This window comes from Penicillium malachiteum (assembly GCF_028827825.1).
Source record: "Penicillium malachiteum strain IBT 17515 chromosome Unknown utg000001l:1.0-8184562.0:1.0-8186909.0, whole genome shotgun sequence".
NCBI classification, from domain to species: Eukaryota; Fungi; Ascomycota; class Eurotiomycetes; order Eurotiales; family Aspergillaceae; genus Penicillium; species Penicillium malachiteum.
This window is the reverse complement of record NW_026643094.1, coordinates 3,854,724-3,875,676: the sequence shown is the minus strand read 5'-3', so window position 1 is coordinate 3,875,676 and position 20,953 is coordinate 3,854,724. Positions and strand designations below refer to the sequence as shown.

At 46.8% G+C, this 20,953-nt stretch overlaps 8 protein-coding genes across 8 annotated transcripts; 3 read left to right on the top strand and 5 right to left on the bottom strand.

Annotated features, from left to right (window-relative positions):
• Positions 1-468: 468 nt before the first annotated feature.
• N7483_001463 (phosphoesterase superfamily protein) lies at positions 469-1,921 on the bottom strand (the record flags this gene model as incomplete). Its single annotated transcript, XM_057084900.1, has 2 exons — positions 469-1,269; positions 1,361-1,921. 2 exons carry the CDS (start codon positions 1,919-1,921, stop codon positions 469-471), a joined length of 1,362 nt encoding a protein of 453 aa, XP_056951049.1.
• A 3,169-nt stretch (positions 1,922-5,090) lies between these two features.
• Positions 5,091-5,413, top strand: N7483_001462 (uncharacterized protein; the record flags this gene model as incomplete). Its single annotated transcript, XM_057084899.1, has 2 exons — positions 5,091-5,182; positions 5,272-5,413. The coding sequence occupies 2 exons, from the start codon at positions 5,091-5,093 to the stop codon at positions 5,411-5,413; spliced, it is 234 nt and encodes a 77-aa protein (XP_056951048.1).
• Positions 5,414-6,161: 748 nt separating this feature from the next.
• On the bottom strand, positions 6,162-6,659 carry N7483_001461 (3CxxC-type zinc finger protein; the record flags this gene model as incomplete). The annotated part of the gene is made up of 1 exon (XM_057084898.1): positions 6,162-6,659. One exon carries the CDS (start codon positions 6,657-6,659, stop codon positions 6,162-6,164), a length of 498 nt encoding a protein of 165 aa, XP_056951047.1.
• Positions 6,660-9,615: 2,956 nt separating this feature from the next.
• On the top strand, positions 9,616-11,800 carry N7483_001460 (heme-dependent oxidative N-demethylase family protein; the record flags this gene model as incomplete). The annotated part of the gene is made up of 5 exons (XM_057084897.1): positions 9,616-9,681; positions 9,743-10,077; positions 10,564-10,937; positions 11,022-11,743; positions 11,792-11,800. 5 exons carry the CDS (start codon positions 9,616-9,618, stop codon positions 11,798-11,800), a joined length of 1,506 nt encoding a protein of 501 aa, XP_056951046.1.
• A 373-nt stretch (positions 11,801-12,173) lies between these two features.
• Positions 12,174-13,354, bottom strand: N7483_001459 (homoserine dehydrogenase; the record flags this gene model as incomplete). The annotated part of the gene is made up of 2 exons (XM_057084896.1): positions 12,174-13,252; positions 13,324-13,354. The coding sequence occupies 2 exons, from the start codon at positions 13,352-13,354 to the stop codon at positions 12,174-12,176; spliced, it is 1,110 nt and encodes a 369-aa protein (XP_056951045.1).
• A 466-nt stretch (positions 13,355-13,820) lies between these two features.
• Positions 13,821-14,921, top strand: N7483_001458 (CCDC174 family protein; the record flags this gene model as incomplete). Its single annotated transcript, XM_057084895.1, has 1 exon — positions 13,821-14,921. The coding sequence occupies one exon, from the start codon at positions 13,821-13,823 to the stop codon at positions 14,919-14,921; it is 1,101 nt and encodes a 366-aa protein (XP_056951044.1).
• A 405-nt stretch (positions 14,922-15,326) lies between these two features.
• N7483_001457 (uncharacterized protein) lies at positions 15,327-17,479 on the bottom strand (the record flags this gene model as incomplete). The annotated part of the gene is made up of 8 exons (XM_057084894.1): positions 15,327-15,367; positions 15,424-15,605; positions 15,660-15,764; positions 15,825-15,936; positions 16,003-16,235; positions 16,290-16,429; positions 16,485-16,959; positions 17,070-17,479. The coding sequence occupies 8 exons, from the start codon at positions 17,477-17,479 to the stop codon at positions 15,327-15,329; spliced, it is 1,698 nt and encodes a 565-aa protein (XP_056951043.1).
• A 1,869-nt stretch (positions 17,480-19,348) lies between these two features.
• Positions 19,349-19,917, bottom strand: nhp6 (high-mobility group nucleosome-binding protein; the record flags this gene model as incomplete). The annotated part of the gene is made up of 4 exons (XM_057084893.1): positions 19,349-19,387; positions 19,457-19,581; positions 19,639-19,734; positions 19,803-19,917. 4 exons carry the CDS (start codon positions 19,915-19,917, stop codon positions 19,349-19,351), a joined length of 375 nt encoding a protein of 124 aa, XP_056951042.1.
• Between the last annotated feature and the right edge of the window lie 1,036 nt (positions 19,918-20,953).

Below are 20,953 nucleotides of genomic sequence, written 5' to 3'. Positions count from 1 at the left end.
GCCCAAATGTGAAGGTCTGGGAGGTCTTGCATTGAGAAAACTATGGAAGGGAATAAACCCAGGTGTAGACCGTGTAGTTACAGGCCGCGATACTAGATACTGATTGGGATCCACAAAATGGGGCTTTTCCCGCTCCCCTAACCAATAGGAATCTGAGAAGTGAAGAGCCAATAGGAAACACAGTATTAAAACAGGTAATTTTTTGACGCGAAACAACCTTTGAAGTCCCCCATATTGCCTACTACTGACCCACGAGCTGTTTAGCCAATGGAAGATCCTTGGAACTATCCACACATTGAAATACAGAATAATTATCAAGTACCTGAGAACCAGCTCTAGAATGCAATTTCTAGCAAATTTCTACTAGTAACACTTGAAAAGGTCATCAACATCAACAAAATCATAATCCAAGGATCATTACTCATTACCAAAACATTTCTCACACCAGAACTGCCAATCCCATTTCCCTCACTTGCGAAACGCGATAGCACTAGGCAGAGCAGTTGGTGCATTCTTGCGCGCAGAGCTCTGAATCAAATGCTCAAAAGAAGCAGCATCATCCACACGGGGGTTAAAGGGAGCAAAGTCCCATAGGTAACCCAAAGTGCGGAGCACAGAAGAAGCAGAGTAAGAGACAGTTTCACCCTTATTGTTAGTTCCCTTTTGCTCAACAACACCCTGACTGATCCAAGGCGAGATCAAGAAAGTAGGGATACGTCCACCAAGTCGGTTAAAATCATAGGTATAGTTCTTTCCGTTGGCAGCAAGCTCGGTGTAAGTGAGGTCATCGGGTCTTGTTGCAAGAGGAGGAGGGACGTGGTCGTGGAAACCACCGGATTCGTCAAATGTAAGCACAAATAATGTCTCCTCCCATTGAGGTCCTTGACGGATGGAATCGTAGACTCGCTTAATGAAAGCCTCGCCGTCGGAGATGAGACCGCTGTCGTGCATGGATGTGGTACCGACACCACAGCAGGAGGGGTTTAGGTAGGAGAATTCGGGCAAGGAGCCGTTAAGCGCATCGGTGTAGAATTGGGTCATCGGGACGACCTTGTCCTCGTTGGAGGTTTCCTTGGTCCAGGCGAACCACTGTGATTCGGGACCAGTGCCACCGGCTGTGTCCCAGTAGTTCAACCAGGTGTGGTTTGTTTCGCCGAGTTGTTGGAAGATGGAGCGTTGGGTAAAGGCGTATGTGCCGAATGTGTCATCGTTCTCTCCGTGGCCGGCTGAGGTACCGGCAACAAGGGCGAAACGGTTAGGGTCCGTGGGCTAGAGAGAACAGAGTTTTAGCAATTTTACTTGGTCTCAAAGCGATTGAATGGATCTTCTGATCCAATTGAATAAGGTGGTTTTTGCTTACTCCTGCAACATCGGAATGCCAGTGGTTGAAGGTCAAGAAGTTCTGAACCAGAGAAGTCATAACCGGGACTTCTGCTTCAGTGTAGTAGTTCATGACCTGCTCAGCCAGAACAGACTTATTGACATCGGAGCTATACTTGGAGACCTGCTCGTGGATGAAGCCCTTGTTGTTGGGGAGCAGCTTGCCCTCGGCGATGAGGGTGTTGTCGGGAGTCCACTGGCTGTAGAATTCCATGGTGTTACCAGTCACAGCGTGGCTGGGGTCGTCACCGACGGAGTTGTAGTCTCTGGCCTCAGTACAGTGCTCACCCTCGGAGGGGTCAGTAACATTGTACGGATTGCAGAAAGGACCATTGTTGATTGGGTTATCCAGATCCTTGTGGGTTTGACCACCCAGAAGGTTATCAAGGGACCGATTCTCCATGCAGAGAACAACGACATTCTTAATCTTGGACTTCAGGTTGGAAATGGATGAAGCGGAGTGAGCCTGGTTGGAGCTTGCAGGGAGAGCTTGTGCCGCAGCAGCGAAGGCCAAAAGGCCGACAAGAGCACTGGAATGCATTTTTGCGGGGTTTCCGGCTCAATTGAGTAAGAAGAAAGAAATTTCAAGCTGCGTGCCCAGGTGAACAAATTCTGTTGATCGGCAGCAGACTTGCTTTTTATATGCGGACATCAGGGGCAGCACCAGGTACTCCGCATATTGGTGGGTTGCATTCAATGCCCAGATGTTGGAAAGCTTGGACACACGTGCGTCTGAGGAACACCATGAGAGTAAGCTGCGGGGTTAATGAGAAATCCAGAACAATCGATCTCATCGTACGGAGTATTGCTAGTAGGGATACTCCGTAGTGATTGGGATTGTATGGGATCTAAAGTCCCGAGTGCGCACTTCCCCCCGGGTTGAAAGAGATATAGATTATAAGCATGGTTGCCAATTAAATGTGACCCAGGGACCACGAGGGATAATCAGATCGACATAAATCATATCGGTTAAGCGGTTAGAGTTAAACGCTAGTCTTAGTTAACGGATGTCGGTTCAATATTTGAATGTTGTCCGCTCAGGCACGGGCCACGGCAGAGGGGTCAACTGGTATGTACCTTAACAGAACTTCAAGTTGAACTTGAAAATTGATCATGGCCATTTTGATATTAAGAATACACATAACAGTTTGTCAAAATAATGGAAGAAAAGCAAAACTTGAGTAATCTGACCATCCCGCTCGATTAAATTGTCACCAAAAAAAAGCAAGAATTGTATTTTCTCTGATGTGTAGATCGACAATCTCAACTACCAACCTTGGAAGAAAGGTATAGGCGGCACCGACCGTCTAAGTTAACTCGACCAGTCATTTCTTTCTTCATCAATCCATATGGATACAAGCCTTTGTCGCATTATATTAGGTCCCGCCCCGTGGCTTTCATTTCCATCATGATTGGGTGTCTCCACTTATGTACTTTGAGATATGCATGCGCCTTCGGAGTGTGACCCGATATCGTGATGACTCGGAGTTCGGGGATTCAAGATCTTTTCATGCGTGTTATTACCTTCTCTCCGATTGGAGACTGAGTTTTTCACGTCAATTCGCTGGTTCGAATATTTCCACCAGAGACAATAGATGAAACGTTTGGATTGATATTGATATCATAATTTAACCGCGGAGAAAGAGCAGCTCCCTACAGCCCTCGAAATATAGGGACATACTAAGCAAGTAAAGTAGTACTACTATGTACATGAACTTGTATTCAAGTTTGAAATAAAATCAAGCATCCATACTGACTTGGGACCATGACGTTCCAAGGTTGGAGTGCACTGCTGAAGGAGACCCTGCTATCAGCCTCATAGCCACCATTATCCTGTCGCCTGGCTATTTTGACTCGACAGGCGCATGTGTTCACATTTCCAATGGACAGAGATACCAGTTTGCCATTTCAATACAGAATTAGGTGGAACTATATTCACCAAGTCTTTTCTTGAGATCTTCTTTGATATACTGTTTGTCTTCGTCTTTGATCTCAGACCCACGAAAGTTTGCACAACACCAACACTGTGTACTGCAGTGACCTCTGCCTTTCTCTTTTTCTGATAGATGTCTTCTTTCACAGCATTCACATTTTCGGCTGCAACATCCACCTCAAGCGAAGCAATCATCGACCATTTCCCGACGCATAAACCATTTTGGATCAAGCCGTAAGTTCCGATAGGCATTTCTGAAGGGTGGGGGGAGGGGGGGGAGTTTAGATTCTTCGCTGTATAGATCGTACTCTGCCCTTGCATACTGTGCTCGAGCATCTTGGAGTTGTTTCTTGATTTTTTTCAAGATTTATAGAACCAGACTCGGATTCGGGTTCGATACTTGTGACCTTTTCCAAGGCTTTGGCTTTATAACTCAAAGCTTCCTCATGCTGTACAAGCCCACGTATAGCCTGCTCAGCCATAAATAGATTGACAAGATCCTTGTGGGGCACAAGGTCTGAACCGAGTTGTAGATAATGCGCATCGTAACCTCTGCAATACACACGCTGTGAACCGATTGTTAGAGAACGACCCCTGACCTTGGTAGTATGTTTTTGAAAGGTCAGAGCTTGAATATTTAAGTCCTTTCTCTTCCACCACATAATGAAAATAAATCAAATGGAAAAGACTTCTTTTTTGATAGTGTTGGATGAGAAGGACTATGTGGGTATGTATCAGGAAAGATGAAATTTGAAGGGAATATTTGAAAGAAATTGTGTTGCCACCCAGAATGACTCGCTTTTCACTAGCAGTATACTACTAAGCCTGTTTAAAAGCACCAACAATCTTCTAACCTTGGAAGCCCTGGAGGCTAACCAGACCTATATTTGTAAGTACCAAGCCAAATACTGATCCTTAACCCGTGGACATAAAGGGCTATTTCAGTTTCGAACTTTGGGACACTAGTGCAAGGCCCTTCACTTAAAGCTGATAACTTGAAGCAAAGACCAGTAGGTTAATAACTAAAAAGATTTCTAATCTTCCAAGGTTAGAATGCCATCACCAAGCAAAACCATCCATGGATAGTTCCAAGGTTCCGATCTTTGTAACAAATATTGATCTTAACAGTCAGTTCTTCTACTGATCTTTCAAACTAGAAAGCTTAAACCCCATAGGCTCAAATCTAAGATACCAAGGTGAGAGTAATCTAAGGGTAAAGTAAGTGCTAGGTACCTAGTACCTAGGTAGTTCAAAGTGAAAGTTAAGTTCAATTAGCAACCTTGGAAATGATGTTATAGACCTCGGGAGTGATATAGGTAGCCCTGGAGCCCTGTACCAAGGCACCTTCCAACCTTGGAAGTTACAGACCTACCTACCTAGAGTGAACAAGAATTGGTTTACCTGCAGATTATACCAACCTCTTAATCTTGGAAGTCATGTTCAGTAACACCAGCAGCACCACCGTCACCACCATGCAAAACACACAGGACCTCGAGGTCCCAAAGAACAACACCACCATTCCGTCACTCAAGTGTGTGCGCAATGCCCTGAAGCCCCAGCCCGGGTTATCCCAGTGCTCGCCTGCCTCACTGGCATTATTCTCGCAATGATAGCGGGGGTGGTGACGCTTATATACCAGAAGTATATAGTATCTTCCTTCTTTCCCATCTACTGATTTGAGTACTCTGAGGTGCTGACCTGTTTTACAGATATACGAGCCCATCAGCACGCAATTTGCTGTAGCCCCCAGCGGCTGGCGATAGAAGAACACTGCCGTATGGCGGAAGCCGAGGCCAAGAAATACTGGCAAAAAGGTTGGTTGGCCAAGGGCATAGACCAGTTAGTCGCCTGGATCTGGACAGGAAAAAGGTAAGTAGCAGCTTCAAACATGTCCCGGTATGTACATCAGCATATACTAACTGGGTCATTTTGTCTCAAGGCACTGTAGGCGAAGCCAGTGGGGATGCGGGCGCCTTGATGAAGGCCCAAAAGGCGCTCGATGAGGCCAACGCCAAATCCGCCGCTCTCCTACCCGGCCCTCCTGACCGACCACTACGCCTTTATTACGAGGGCGGGAGGATGTCAAAAGCGTGGCGGTGAAGGGGACGATCATCACCGCCGTCATCCCACCAGCCGGGCGTCGACTGCCGCCACCAGCCACGGTCCCAGAAACGGCACCGATGGCACCGAAGAACCAAGCTCATGTGAAGAGTAATGTTGGGGTTTCTACCACCGCCGTGAGCATTGGCCGGAAGTGTGGATTCGCAGTTATATTCTCCCTAAACAGGCAGTCCCTCTGTTTCTATACACCTATTGAGCAAACTGGCGGAGCTTGATCTAAATTCCTTGTTATGTCATTCGTTTCATGATGGCTTTGATGATTTTGTTGTCCCTTTTTGATTTTCATCATAGCAAAGAACATGGTTCATTACAGTAGTTTTCGAAATCAGCTTTACCAAAAACTCTTTTGACTTAATTCCCGGAAAGAAAGATTATTGGGCTAGTGTAATAATACTGTAATTTCCCATAGAATTGCGTAGAACCACTGTTTTGATGATCTGGCACGATCGCCTATTCCCAGCCGCTTGTCCTGTTTTGCTTTTTGCTCCCCAAATGTACACCAGAAACCAGGGATCAAGGAGTAACACTTGGTTGCTGATCAATCTTGTTGAAGTGTCGACTCTGATAGTTCTATCTCAAAGCTGTGGCCACTTGGTCTGGATAATTGGCCCAAGGATTTTCAGATCGAGGATAGCCTGCGTACCAAGAATGGGATGTCTTAGAGCACAGCGCTCAGATAGACAACCTAGAAGAGTTAATTACTGTATAAGAACTCTTAGTACCAAACTTACCTCGCTAGCACCAATGCTAAATCCCCATTTGAGTTGGGACAATGACCAACTCTACACCCTTCACATAGTTCACTATCATGCGGTCCTCTGCTCTGGCCAGAAAACCTGGGCGGCCGTACCTCAATTCCATTCCATTTTTTCAGCCAGTATGTCACTCTCTCCGCATAGCACCCAGTATCCAGGACTAGCCGACCAACTGCTCCACAATTTCTGCATCGCTGATGATACACTCGTGCATTATATCGCCGTGGAGAGTACATGCGAATTGTAATCGCGACTTTTTTGCTCGACCAACCACTGGAGGAACATCCGCTGTTTTGGCATATAAATCGACCCATAACGTTCGTGTCCCGTTCCTCAGTGTTAGTTTCCTCGTCATCGGCGTCAAAGAAGTCTATTTGAAGCCCTTCCTCGTCTAATAACTGAGCTACGTCGTCGTGAAGCTCTGGGTGTAGCGACCATAATTTCGCAGCTTTGCGTCCCTTGCGTGGCATTTTGAAACTGAGTGCCGGGCGTATAATTCTAGAATGTCAATGATGTCAAAAGCTTGCGCTGAGAACTTGGAATTTGATCGAAATATGGCCTTGAATGGGCTTATAAACAATTTTCTGGGAGAAAGGCTACCCCACTCTAAACAAAGCAGCACCTGTATCTCCTAAGGACAAACGCATCGCTGCCACAGCATGAGTGGATTAGTAGATATGTTTTATATGTGGTATAACACAACGCTAAACGTACATCTAAGATAGGAATAAAACTAAGGGAGATACAAACAGCAACTGAATGAGCACATGTAAGGTAGAGCGTAGCCTATAAACCATATCCAAATGACCGATCTGACCGGGGCTAAGATAGAAATGAGTTTGATGTTGGCTCTTACGATAGGTCACGGTGGTCAGCAAGCCGCTAGGCAGTATTTTTTTTGGCACTGCGCGCTAAGGCAGAGCGGTGCCACCAAGTGGCCGAAAACTATAGGCGTAAGGATTTTGGTATCTCCGAATCAAAAACCGCTACCTCTTGTACCCTTGGTCTTCCCCTCCAAGCCTCGTCAACTTTTCCTATCGTCCTGGAATTTCTCAGAGTCTTTCGCTAGACGGCCTATAGCGTCATCGTACAATCGGTGACTACTCTAAGTCCGTGCATGAATTTCTCTGATTATCCTTTTATAGTAAACCAATTTCCTTGACATTCTGATATCTGCATCACTATCTGGATTTATCTTACAATATAGCATCTTTGCATATACCGAATGAAGGCCGATGGTGGTCACCAACCATTATGGCAGCTCTGCTGCCTCAAAGTCAATGAATCCCGTCGTAGAATGGACATTAAATGTAGAAATCTTCCGAATTCCACCAAATAACGTCGGCTTCCGGGATGGTTTGCATAGCCGGATTATCCCCGCAGCCTAAGGAAGTTACATTCAGCAACAAAGTGATAATCTTATAAGTTGCCTGGAAATGAGTGAACTGGAGAAAAATATGGTGAATTAATACGCTGGCGTGGGAAAATCCAAATATTATCGAGGAGGGGCAGTGAGGTTGAAGTAGGCGCCATAAGGCATCAATGCAATCAGCCCGACGGTTCCGTGAATTATGTACGCTAACCATAGTAGGCTTGTTCGATTTTCTAATGGAGCAATGGGAGAGAACGAAAGGCGGGGTTTAATATATGAGCCTCGTTAGACAGCATCATTCAAAGAGTATGTGGTTGCATCAGTCTCGGGACGTACTATATAGAAGTTTCGTGTAAAATACATTTCCAAACGGCTACCTTATGTTATGCAAAATACAATGTTTACTTTGGGAAGCGGTCTAGGGACGGTTGGTCAGCCACTATACTACTTTAAGACTAGTGTGTTTCAGAATAGAGTTTATGAATCAATCAAAGAAAGTGTAGAGGTAAAACTGATTTCGAAAACTACTGTACTCAAATGATAAGAATCTTTTCAACCATGACACCACCACTACTTATGAATAATTGGGATACAAATCTTCAAAATGTTAATAGTCAGTAGAAACCTTGGAATGAAGCTGGCTCAGAGATATTATAAATTAGAACCAAGTAGAAACTAACTTGCTTACCAGGTAACTAACCAGGTAACTAACCAAGTAGGTAACCAAGTAGGTAACCAAGTAGCCACACACGTCGCATTAGATGTCTAAATCACCGTGTCCCAAATGCCTACATGGTTTGTACTGCTGATCCGATAAGTTACCGTGAGAGATCCCATATAGTTGAGAAAATTGAGAGAGAAGTGAACAGCTCAGTCCCGTTGGACTAGCAGCATAGTAGTCTCAGACTCTTAAGAGAACAGAGGTATTGATCAGGATAGTATGGGTCTTGGTCGGTGGCCGAGTTCTAGTTCACACCAGAGAGCGGGGATCCAGCTTCATCTGAGGACAAGTCTTTTTTTTTTAAATTTTTGATATTTTTATATAAAATATTGCTCAACACGCTTCTTTTATTACATCTCTCAGAAACCAGAAATATTCAAAATTGAGTGAGATATCAAGGATGGTGGTGTGGTGATGGATGTATCAAGTGAGGGTATTCGCAGCATCTCACCTCTCACCCCGATGCGCACTCGATTTTAATGGTCTTGGTTGAATTCCAGCTGCGGCTCATGAAAGACCTTTAATCAAAATTATTCTGTTCAATCTCTCCAGCTTACAGCCTTGAGCATATCTCAGTCAGCCATATCTTCCTCTATTAGACACTCTCCCCTTCTGCCTAATAAACAAGGAGAAATTGACATTCGACTGAGGCTGGTATATGCCAAGCCACAATATTCAGCAATACTCTGCGAAGATACGCTACTTTATTCTGATATGAAGTATTTGAAATATAATTCGTTGCAACTTGCAAGGTATGGTGAAAGTTGCCTAATCGGGCAAGCTTAGATCGGGCCTCGGTATCCAACCGCACAGCTCCACTTGTGCCTGATCGCCTCTTAGTCCACGCGACTGGATTGATGAGCTGAGCCTGCCCATCTGGTTACATATCAAGATTCCTTCCCCGACGAATACGGCTACACGTCACTGCCCAGTGTACGAAGTGTTTGAAGCTTCCAAGCTCGACACCGCCTTTCCTCCGCATTCCGAACCTCCCTTCACCTTCTCCAGACTGGAGGGACCGTGCGGGGAAAGGTGTTCGTTTAATTTGATACATCTCCTTTGAAAATACTCCAATCCTTGCATCCCTCTGTCGCGTGCGTTTGCGCTTGCGCTTCCACATCCACCTCCGTTATTCGGTCACCCCCTGCCCCGATATGAGAATGACACAACTTTGAGCAAACCCCGTTCACAACAGAAGCCAAGCCTTTGAGATTGTTGTTTATGGTCTGGCTATAGAGCTTGGAGAGACGAAGACAACCCCTTTCACTTCTCTCGCAGCCTGTGGAAACTTCTCAATCGCCTCCATCCCAGAAAGGATCCCCGAATAACAGTTATGGCATGGTACTCTATTCTTCCACCACAGCTTATCCAAGTGGAAAGCTGGGCAGTGCGGATATTTGTATGCTCCTCTCCATTCTCAAATGGCAATCTGTGCAGGAACTGATATTTCAAATACATAGTTCCTCCTCGGTTTAATCACGATCGTCCCCTGGTTCGCGCTCATTATTTTCGACGCGGCGCTATGGCTCTATCGAATAATATTGTGGGAACTTCCTTGGATAGGCGGACGAGCGCGGGGTCAACAGCGACCCCGTGCACCGAGCTTGAATGAGCGGCCAGATGGACAACGTCGAGTATTCGGACTGCGTGGTTTGGAAACGGACGGCGATCGCGACGGAGAATCAACACCGAATACACCGACTGAACGGAATTCTTGGGATACGGGTACAGGGAAGGAGAATGTCGCACCCAGTGCTGATGGCTGGGCCCATTCTAACGCAGATGGAGAAATAAAGTATAGGGCAGCTGGGCGAACATGATGGAAAGCTTGACTCCGTTCTCGATGTCCCCCATGATTCAAAGTTTATTATAGTATTTATTGTGTCTTGTCTTATTCCCAAACTGGGAATGGGTTTGGTTGTATGGTGTTATGGCGTTGACTTGGTCTGCTGGGTATGCAGACCTGTGGTTTATGGGGAAAGGGACTCGGGAAGGCATATGCCAGAGGACGGTGTGTTCGAGGTCTTTATTTTCTGGTTGTGAATATATCATTATGCCCATAGTGGGTGTTCTTCATATATAATTTCATCCTCTAATGATAAGCTCCGCGTGAGTCAAGCCCATCGGATGGTTCCGCCAAAGTGGAGAGCAGAATATCCAGAGAGATAACACTGGCACGACCCCTCTGCGGAGTTGGTGCGGAGTAGATGCATCAGGAAAGTCAACTTGGTCAAATCTCAAATTCCCATTTACATCCACCTATCTGTACAACCTTCGCCAGTGCAACGGCAGCTTCCAAGGTTCTTGGCTCCGATTTGAGACATCTGGATAGAACGGGGTCTGGCTGTTGCGGAGATCGCTCTATCGCTGCAGCCGAAATGTCACTTTCTCTAGACAAACATGATCCGATGATTTCATGGAATGAACCACTAGCTCTCAAAATCCTAATCGGGTTAATCCTTGGAATATGTGTTTATACATGGCACCGGTCCCAGCAACGCCCAGATTTTATACTCCAGACAGCGGTCAAGATCGAAAACCAGCTGGGTAGCAAGGGCCCAATCATCACACCTTTAGCAGACTTCGATTGGCAAAAGACACAGCCTCTGCAGCTCCGCCCTTTCCAAGGAAAAGAAAAATTGAATTTGACCATGGGTTAGTCTTATACTACACCTTCACCTCATCAATGAACCCCGCTCTGGTATACACGCAAGGGTATAGCAGTGCTAACATACCCAGCAATCGAGAACATGGATGCATCCGATTTGATACATATGGACAAAACGTACAAAGACAGAATAACACTCCGCCAAAAGCTTCTCGCACAGCACCACGACATCGTAGTCGCAGTCAACGAAACCACAACATCAGATACACGGACCCGCACAGCAGTTAGCGAGCTTTACTCTTTTATACTAGGAACATACCTCCCATCTCGATATCCGCAGATGTTCAAGCTGCATGATCATACAGACAATGAGTCCGAACTATTCGAGAATCTGATAACAGGCAAAGCTTGGCCAACGAGTCTCAGTCCCGAAACACCCACGATCCAGGCACTAGAGATCCTAGCACAAACCGTCGATGAGGAATTCCTTATTCTCCTTCCTGATGCTTCATCCGAACCTGATCAACCGAAATATATGCTTCAGGCGTATGCTACTTGTTTTCCATCTGGGTTTAATACCCGAGAGAAACTCGGCCTCCGTTTAGCTGATATCCATGGTCCTGTTCCTGGGTATGCGGAGAAGCTGGAACGAAGTATGGATCGGTTCTTTGCGAAGATTGAGATGGGTAGGTTTGTGAAGAGAGTGAATTGGAGTGTTACGACGGAGACAGAGCTATTCGCTGCTTTTGGTTCAGTACATGCTTCACCGGCTCCTGAGGATATACAGGATAATGTTGAGAAGGCGGAGACTGAAGCAAAGGCTTTGAAACTTGAAGAACTCGACATTGCGCAGGTATGTTATCTTTCTTTCCTTAATAGGAACGTGCTTGTGACATTATAGAGATACTGATCCTTCATTAGACTGTCCTGCGCTGTGAGCGCCAGACTCTCCATCGATTGCCTTGTTCAAAAGCTTTGGTTTTCGCTTTTCATACATATACTTATCCTATACAACAAATCAAGGATGAAGGGCTTGGTGAGGATCTTGCTGTAGCGATTGATGGTCTCAAGTATGGAAATGTACCCGCTATACATGCCTATAAAAGAGGAGATTATTGGGGAGAAGCTGTAAAGGAGTTCTTACGATCCTGACAAACCAATAAAGTGAATAACCTCAGAAGCACTTGGGCATAAACACTTTCGGCTTTCTCTTTTATTCATTCATCGGGTTCTTCATTGCATTCCTAAGCTTTTAAAACATCTTTATCATTTTGTCGCTGTGCTTACTGCAGACGCTCAACAACCTTGAGCAGATCCGCGGAGACACCCATAGCAGTAACATCACCACCAGCGCCAGCACCCTGGACAATGAGGGGGTTGGCACCGTAGCGCTTAGTGTAAAAGCTAATGATATTATCACTGCCCTTCAGACCCGCAATGGAGCTATCCTTAGCAAAGTACTCCAGACCAACCTTAACACTCTTGGTAGCAACATCAATGCTACCAACGTAGCGCACAACCTTGCCCTGTTTCTCAGCGGCATCCTTGAGCCCCGCCATCTGGGCATCAAAGTCAGGCAAGCGAGTCATGAACTCCGAGATACCCTCTGCAGAAGAAGGCAGCGAAGCAAGCTCAGCAGGGATAAGAGACTCAATAGGGAAGGATGAGGGACTCGAGACTTCCAAACCAGCCAGACGGGCCAGGATAGTCAGCTTACGCGCGACGTCCATGCCGTTCAGGTCATCACGGGGATCAGGCTCAGTGTAGCCGAGCTCCTTTGCCTGGGCTACAACAGTGCTCCACTGCGCATCGGAGGAGCCGGAGGCAGGTGCGAAAGTGTTAAACAAGAAGGACATGGTACCGGAGAAGACACCCTCGATGCGGGTAACTTCGTCACCGGTTGCGACGAGGTCCTTCAGGGTGGAGAGAACAGGAAGGCCAGCGCCGACGGTGCTCTCGTGGTAGACAAGGGCCTTACCCTCGGCGGCGGAAGCAAAGATATCCTTCCACAGGGACAGATCATCGGAGAAACCCTTCTTGTTCGGGGTCACGACTGAGATGCCCTTCTTCAGGAATGTGGGGTACTGGCGAGCGAGGTTGATGTCGGAGGTGTTGTCAACCAGGATGGCGCGGCCAGGGGCAGCGGCGAGGTATGCGGCAATCTCCTCGGCGGGCAGAGCACCGGTCTTGGTGAGAGAGGGTGCGGCGGAGGCTGTGGCCCAGTCGGCCGCGGGGATGGCGGGGGAGTACGCCGGTGTCGGAGCGAGGAGAGTCTGCGAAGAGCGGGCAAGGAGAACGAGTTGAGGGGCATTAGGGAGACGAGCGAGCTGGGAGAGGAATGCGGTACCAACGCCGCCAACACCTGATTCAATTGTCAGTTCTGTTGGTGGGAGAATACCATAGGCATTCAAAAAAGATGGAGGGGTAGCATACCGACAACACCGAGATAGATAGGGCTAGACATTTTGAGCAATTGCTTGAAGTGCTAGTATGTTCTGAAGGTATAGAGTATGTATATGGATTGAAATGAGCAAAGTCAGATATGTAATGAGAAATATCTGGTCAGACTCGGAGAAGTAGATGATTGAATAGATTGCGCGATGATCTGCTTGACTCAGTTTAACATTGCGGGACCGGCCCGGAGATATGTATTCCCACTCTTTTGATACTTCTGGATTATATACTAGAGCTTCGGTTACTAAGAAAGATAAAATTGTACAATGATCTTGAAATGCATTATTTTCTGATCAAAATTATATCTACTTATTTGTCCGAAGAGTCATTTCAATGCTAGTATAGGAATCTGACGTGATTTGTTGCCTTGAAGCACAGGCCACCAAGCTCTTATCGGACCTGTTATCATTTCTATCTTCGCCTCCATCATCATCTGGACATTATTGACTGTGGTTCGCTTGAGCCAGAAACAAAGCATGGCGTCCGATCAATCTTCTCTATATGGGAAGCGTCCCACCAAGAACACAAAAGCCCAAGATATCTCCAGCTCATCGAACCTCGCCTTTACAACACAGCTCTCCTCCCTCATAGCCCAAGACAGCGGCACATCACGCAGCCGAACCCGTCCATCAAAAGCTCCAAAATCCGACCTCTTCTCCAAAGCGAATAAAGGCACCGAGAAGCGCGCAGCCGCCGATCTTCGCGATGACGGTCACACCCAGCAAGTGCATAAAAGCAGCAAGGACATTGGAACAATCGACGATGCGACGCTCAGTCGATCCAAGCGCAAGATGGCGGAGAAAGTCCGACAATACAACGACCTAAAAAAAGGTCTCTACCTAGCTGGAGATAGCAGTGATGAGGAAGATACACATCAAGCCAAACGGTCACGACCAGAGGAATACCTTGCTCGACTTCGGCGCAAGGAGAAGGAAGGTCTTGTTGACTTTGATCGAAAATGGGCCGATGAGGAACGCAAGCGACAGGGCTCGGAATCTGGTTCCGAATCTTCAGCTGATGATGATAATGCTTCGATAATCTCCTACGAAGATGAGTTCGGGCGATCGCGTCGTGGAACAAGGAAAGAAGCTGCTAGTGCGGCGCGCGCGAAAGAAGAAGAAGCGGATCAAGGGCGCTCAGTACAGGAACGGTGGAAACCTGCTCGACCGGAAAATTTGATCTATGGCGAGACTGTGCAGGCTGAGGCGTTTAATCCGGAGGGTACCATCGCAGCGAAGATGGCGCGTCTTGCGGCGAAACGGGATAGATCTGCTACGCCTCCGGAGGAGGTTCACTACAATGCTGATGCGGAGGTGCGGAATCGGGGAACTGGATTTTATTCTTTCTCGACGCATGAGGTTGAGCGGAAGGAACAGATGGAGGAATTGATACGGGCGCGTCAGGAGACTGAGGCTGAGAGACTGGTTAGAGTGGAGAGGAAGGCTGAATGGGAGGAGAAGACGACTCAGCGACGACGGGAGATTGCTGCGTTGCGGGAGAAGAGAATGACCGAGAGGCTGTTGAAGGGCCTCTCCGGCATGGAATCGTTGGTTGGGCAGCCTGAGCCGGAGAAGTGAAGGTCTGCAAGTTCTACTATGTACTTTTTATGATACCCAATATTTTATTTCTCTTTTCTGTTTCTTGATGGTCTGATCGTTCCTAGGAATATGGATTTGCCAATGATTTTATGCATGGATTCAAGATTGTAGATCAGTTCGAACTCAAAGCCAGTTAAACGAGATATCCAAAAGCCAACACTACCACCAATTGGTATCAATGTACTCATGTAACATGTTCACGTCGCTGGAAAAGGATAACTGTCGACACCACCCAGTTGATGTTCCAGAACAAACATATAAAAACCGAAATGAAAGGAGCTTTTTATCTTGATCATGATCATCACAGCGTAAACTCATGAGTCGTAAGCCTAGGAAGGCGTGCTTCATAGATGGCGCACCGTAAATACAGGTGTAGTCGCGGAATCAAGCAAGCTCATCCATCATATCCAAGAAACTGTCGGCATCTAGATAAAGATTGTTAGTTCGAGTACAGCTAGCCACAGGAGTCATTTGAACGAACCACTCCGGGAAGTGAATTTGAGAATATGCTCTCCACGAGCGGTAGATGGGGGAGAATAGTCCTCGGGAGACATGAAAATCGTTAACTTCAGGTCGCGGACTGCGACTGTTCGCGAATCCAAGGATTTTAACCATCGTGATCGATCGAGAAGATGAGTGACGAAAGCAGTCCATACGGGAGTACTAATTGATGTTGGGTTAGATATTGCGCATAACTAGCTTCATTATTGATCTTACCGGTCCATATCCCCTTTATGAACAGAGGCCTGCAATCGTACAGCTCCGGTTGTCTTGTGCTGATAAACCCGCAAGGCATGAGTATAGCTGTCGTCATCGATGGTGCTAGATGGTGTCAGTATAAGGCACATATATTCTATACGTTTGAAAATAGAAGAAACTTACCCGCCATATAGCTCCTCCTCATCCGCCAATTCGTGATCCTTGATATCCTCCACGGGTCGACCGCCATCTTGAGAGCGAAGAGCCAGGAAAGAACAGAAGAAGACCACCATACCTGTTTCCTATATATTAAAGAGACGCCACAGATGAACTGGAGGGAATCAAACATCACACTACTTACTTTCAAGAGTCGTGAATTTGAGACGTGCCCATAGAACCAGTTCCCTGCCTCCGTTTCGTCTTCGACACAGCTGGAGACAGCAGTCCTTCTGAACAACCTCCAGCATGTTCAAAGGTAGACAGAACAATTCACTTGGTCTAGTGCGGTGGGGCACCTTGCAGACAATTCGAGCACGATGATCTCTGTCACGCAAATAGAAGTATGTATTCATCTCCGAGGTGTCATTAAAGGCTCTGTGGGATAGTTAGGGGGCCAAACTCCCGATTGATGATCAAATCAGAACTTACAATTGGAGAATCTTCTCAAATCCTTGCTCCTTCAATATTGGCTTAATGTTCGTCTGAGGCTCATCAAAGCATCCGGCTCTACAAATTGCAATGTTGTCAGCAGTGTACCCCAAACAGAGAGGAATGTGGTTCTGACTTGTCTGTCGTGTCCGAAATGGCAGTATTAGTATTGTAGCTACTAAATACCTCCCTCACCCAGTGATATTGTATCGCATCATTCTGGGTTGACTGGCTATTCGCTGTACCAGCAGATCCAGACCCAGTTAGGGGTGAACTAGGTGCCTCAGGAACCGACGGAGGGATGCTATCGGAGAATGTCCCAGATAAAGGCGACAGAGGGGACTGTGGGGATAGATGTGCTGGACGAACACGCTCAAACGACCGGCGCCGGCGTCGGTCACGGTCACTGACCGGACTCGGGGGATCAATCACGACATGGCCTCTGGAAGGGGGACGTCCGTTATCGATCACCACATTGCCTCTCGAAGGAGGTCTAGAAGGAGGTCTAGAAGGAGGTCTTGAAGATGGTCTTGATGGAGGTCTCGACGGAGGATGATTATTATTAACCGACATGCGTCCAAAACGAGAAAGTACGCGTTGTTCCTGTAGTGCGAGGAGGTTTCTCAGACTGCTACGAGAGGAAGCGAGGAGCGGAAGTCCACTGGGTCGACTAAGAAATGACGGACATTAGTATAGGCCCTAGTTGATTCAAAAGCCCAAGTGGGCGGTTCTGTTTCTTGGTTTGTTTGATTTTGTTTGTTGCTGCCCAAGGTTACATACTCCTTCATCACTTCAGTCGTTTCTCTTAGGAAAGTCTTATATTTCAATAGTCGAGTCGAAAGAGCATATTGCGACTCATCCCAGAAAGTCCGTTCCAGCGACATCCAAACCCGCCTATAGGAATCAGGAGACTCTTTCCCCTCTAACCGACGGAAATGATCGAAGATCTCGTCCAGTGTGTACTTCAGGCTCTTGCGTAACAATTCGATATCAGGCTGAATACGGGCCCAATTGCGCCTATAGAGAACATCTTGCGAAAGGGTCTCTATGGCAGTCAACGATGAGCTGATGGCATAGAGATCAGAGATCAAGCCAGTAACCTCTGCCGCATGGTCGGGCAGAGGGCGACGAAAACCGGTGAAGCCATCTGCCGCATCCTCGGCGTCTTTAGCAGACGTGCTCAGGGCCATGGAGTGGTTCAGGCCATACGGGGGAAAAACTTGAGTTTCTGGATTCGAACCAAGAAAAAAAAGAGGGACTCGAAGGTTACGAGAGCCCGACGAAGGCAAAGGCAACAATGTCTCACGTGGGATGCGGCTCTTACTTTTTTTTTTCACCCTTGCGTCTTGTGTCCTGACGTGGTCGCGCGGGAATGGCGGGGCTTTTTTTTGGTGGGGAGGGGAAGAGGAGGGGAAAGAAGCAAGTGGAATCAACACATCCCGGTCTACCTAGAACATCATCGATAAAGAGATACTTATTTGAGGTAGATTCGACCTGTCCAATTTGTTAAATATTATAACGATATGAATATTATTGGATTGATAGACGAGTTTCCATGGTTCTTGCACAACTTTAAGTATGCATCTGTATGGTCCCCACTTGGTAACCCTGGATGAGTCCTGTGGATGAGCGGATCCATTTGGACTGAATAGAAGAGACAAGAAGGGTAGGTGGAATATAATTCATTTGGATCTACGAATAGAGCCAACATGTGAAATATTCCAAGATCGAGATTAAAAAATAACCAAAAAATATTAGTATGGGTGGTGATGGTTGTTGTAGAAGTACTCTGCTCCCGTTGTATAGGTGCCAGCGGTGGAGGACTTGGAGTGTCGTCAGAATAAAACATAAAACATGGTTTGAAAGGGGTAAGCCCTGTTCTTTATATCACTATGTGAAGAACCAAGGGGCACCTGGCTCCATAGTGCTGCCTATGAGGCTCCATAAGGCTCGTATCCCCATTTGAGGCTGTGTATCAGTAGTCCACTCCAGGGCTGATTTGTCCTTGCTAGCGCCAAGCTATACTAGAGAGATGACTATTGCAGCTAGTAGTCATCAATCTTTGTTGCTGACATGCAGACTGCTGAGGGCTTCATAAAGTGCTATAATACCATCCTATGCAGAGTATCTCCAACTCTTCTCCTTTGTTCAGATATTTTCAAGACTCTATCTTTGTTAGAGCATGAATGGACAGGGATGTGTTCAAGGTCCAAGTGTACTGGACCGCCCCTCCGGAGAGATATCACCTTCCTCCACCCTAATAAAAGGAGTTCAAAGTATGAAGGACCACATGAGAAATAAGGAGGGTTCATTTCTAGTGAATGTATAGGAGGCCGGATAACATCTTAGATGGTGGAATTAAAGGCGTAAACAGAATGATTAAGAAAGCTACATTTGATGCAGCTGTATGGTAGCTGAAGAAGTCATCGTGGGTTACTGTGACAGCTTCACTAATCTGGATCATGTGTGCTGTGATAAACATCGCAGAAAGAAAGGCAAATAAAAAAAATGAGGCACCCACAACTCAAGGTTGAGACCGTTTGTCTCATCGTGGGGCACCTCGCGTCAAGGCGCATTAGATCGACACTTAAGCTTTAGCCGCGACGTACCCCAGGCTCCGCAGGGCACTCGAGTAGTATTTACATACAAACAAACAAACAGCGTATCAGGGAATATGGATACTTTGATTAGACTAGTGTATAGCAGACCAGGCTTGCGTTGAGAAATCCAGCGAGCATGGTCCTGGCGATCAATCAGAGCAGCCAAAGGATACAAGAGACTCCAGTTCTCAATAGAAAAAGAATAAATTAGAGAATTCGGCGAAGGTAAACATGACTGTCGAAAGATACGAGCGTCGATATGAAAACCATTTCCCACGAGAAAACACTAGTTCAGGGCCGAATTCAGACCATCATAAAGCAAGCAAAAACCACCGAGGAACCCGTCCGTTAAGCCCATAAGTGATAAAGCGACAAAGGAAAAGGAAGACCGAGGAGAATCACTAAGAGAGCACACGAAAAACGCCGAGATCCGCGCAGAGAAAAGTTGCGGAGGGACGCTTAGGAGGACTCCTCATCGTCATCAGCAGCCTCGAGAGACTGTAGAGCATGTTAGCTGAGAACCAAAAGAAAGTGACATGGGATTGTGAAGAGACAGGGGTGACTCACGGCCAGGTACTTGGCCTTCTCTTCCTCGTAACGCTTCTTGTCAGCGGCAGCCTTCTCATCGTAAGGCTTGCGCTCAGTGTCGGTAAGGGCCTTCCACTTGTCACCAAGCATCTTGCCAACCTGGCCTGTGATAGAGATTAGATCTGTTACAAGACAGACACGGGATGCAGAGAAAGGCTTACCGAAAGAGATACCGGGGTTCTCCTCACGGACCTTGTCGCGCTGGTCGTTGGCGAAGAACATGTAGGCAGAGAGACCGCGCTTGGGGGCGTTGGGGTCTAAAGGATGAGTTGTAAGTATACGCAACACGGTGAAGAGCAATTGAAAAGAGATATGGATGATATACCCTTCTTTTGGCGCTTGGCCCTGGCCGGCTCCTTCTTGTTGCCGGCGTTGGCGCCGGCGCGAGTGCTGGGTGCCTTAGGCATCTTCTTGGATTTGGTTTTGGGAGCTTTAGGCATGGTGGTCAGTTTGGTACGCGCAATGTTGGATGATCGGAAGATATGTCGCGGTTGGACTGAAAATGGGAACGATGGAACACACGGTGGTGAGGGAGGGGGGAAAAGAGAGGAAGGAGAAACCACCGCTAAGAAAACAACGCGATTTGGGTGGGTGGTCCCAAGTCGCTTCACAGACAATAGTAGCAAACATGGGCCAAAACACGCGCGTGGGCCATGAATGCGCTCTTGCTCAAAACAGCATCTGGGGGCTTGCAATGGGACGAAACAACTCGAGAAGATGAGATTAATACTCACAAGAAACAGGGGAATTAGAAATCAAGTGGTAGTTTTAACACTAAAAGGACCTATATGAGTAGGCGCAAGTTAGTGCCGCGTTTTGACAACAGCGTAAATCGACCGCGCGACCGCGACCGCGACGAGGATTTAAAAAAGGAAAAAGAACCTTGATTGGAGAGAATCAAGGATGGTAGAAACACAAGAAGAAAAAAGAGATGGTGGTGGTGGAAAGAATTGGGGGGGTTGGTGGGTGTATAGATCAGGGAATAGATGCAGTACCTGAGATTGGTCAAAATAGTGTATGGGCGAAGCTGGTAGTAAGAAGAAGGGAAAGAGAGAGGGGGGAGAGCCGTAGTAGTAGGGAAAGAGAGAAAGAGAGGGGGAATGCCCTTGCTGTTTGCTTACCAAGGGGAATGTATGGTATTTGGTGTACCATACTGTATTTTCCCTACTTAAAAAAAGTCTCATGGAACTTCTTCCACCTCCAGGGCTGGCTTACTACTAGTTGGCCCCAGAGTACTTGGTTTTTTTTTCTGTCTTATATTTTTTTTTCTATTATTTCATCGGAATTTCTTAATTTTTCTGATCAATACACATCTTTGATCTCTATATTTTCTTAGATCAATATGATGGGATCTCTGCAAACCCCGTTACAAAAGAATAATACATGCCTCTACCCGTGATGGTTCACACACCCGAGCAAGCCGTATCATCCGTATCATCACCCGTAACATACTCAAGCCCTCTCACAGTGGAGCAT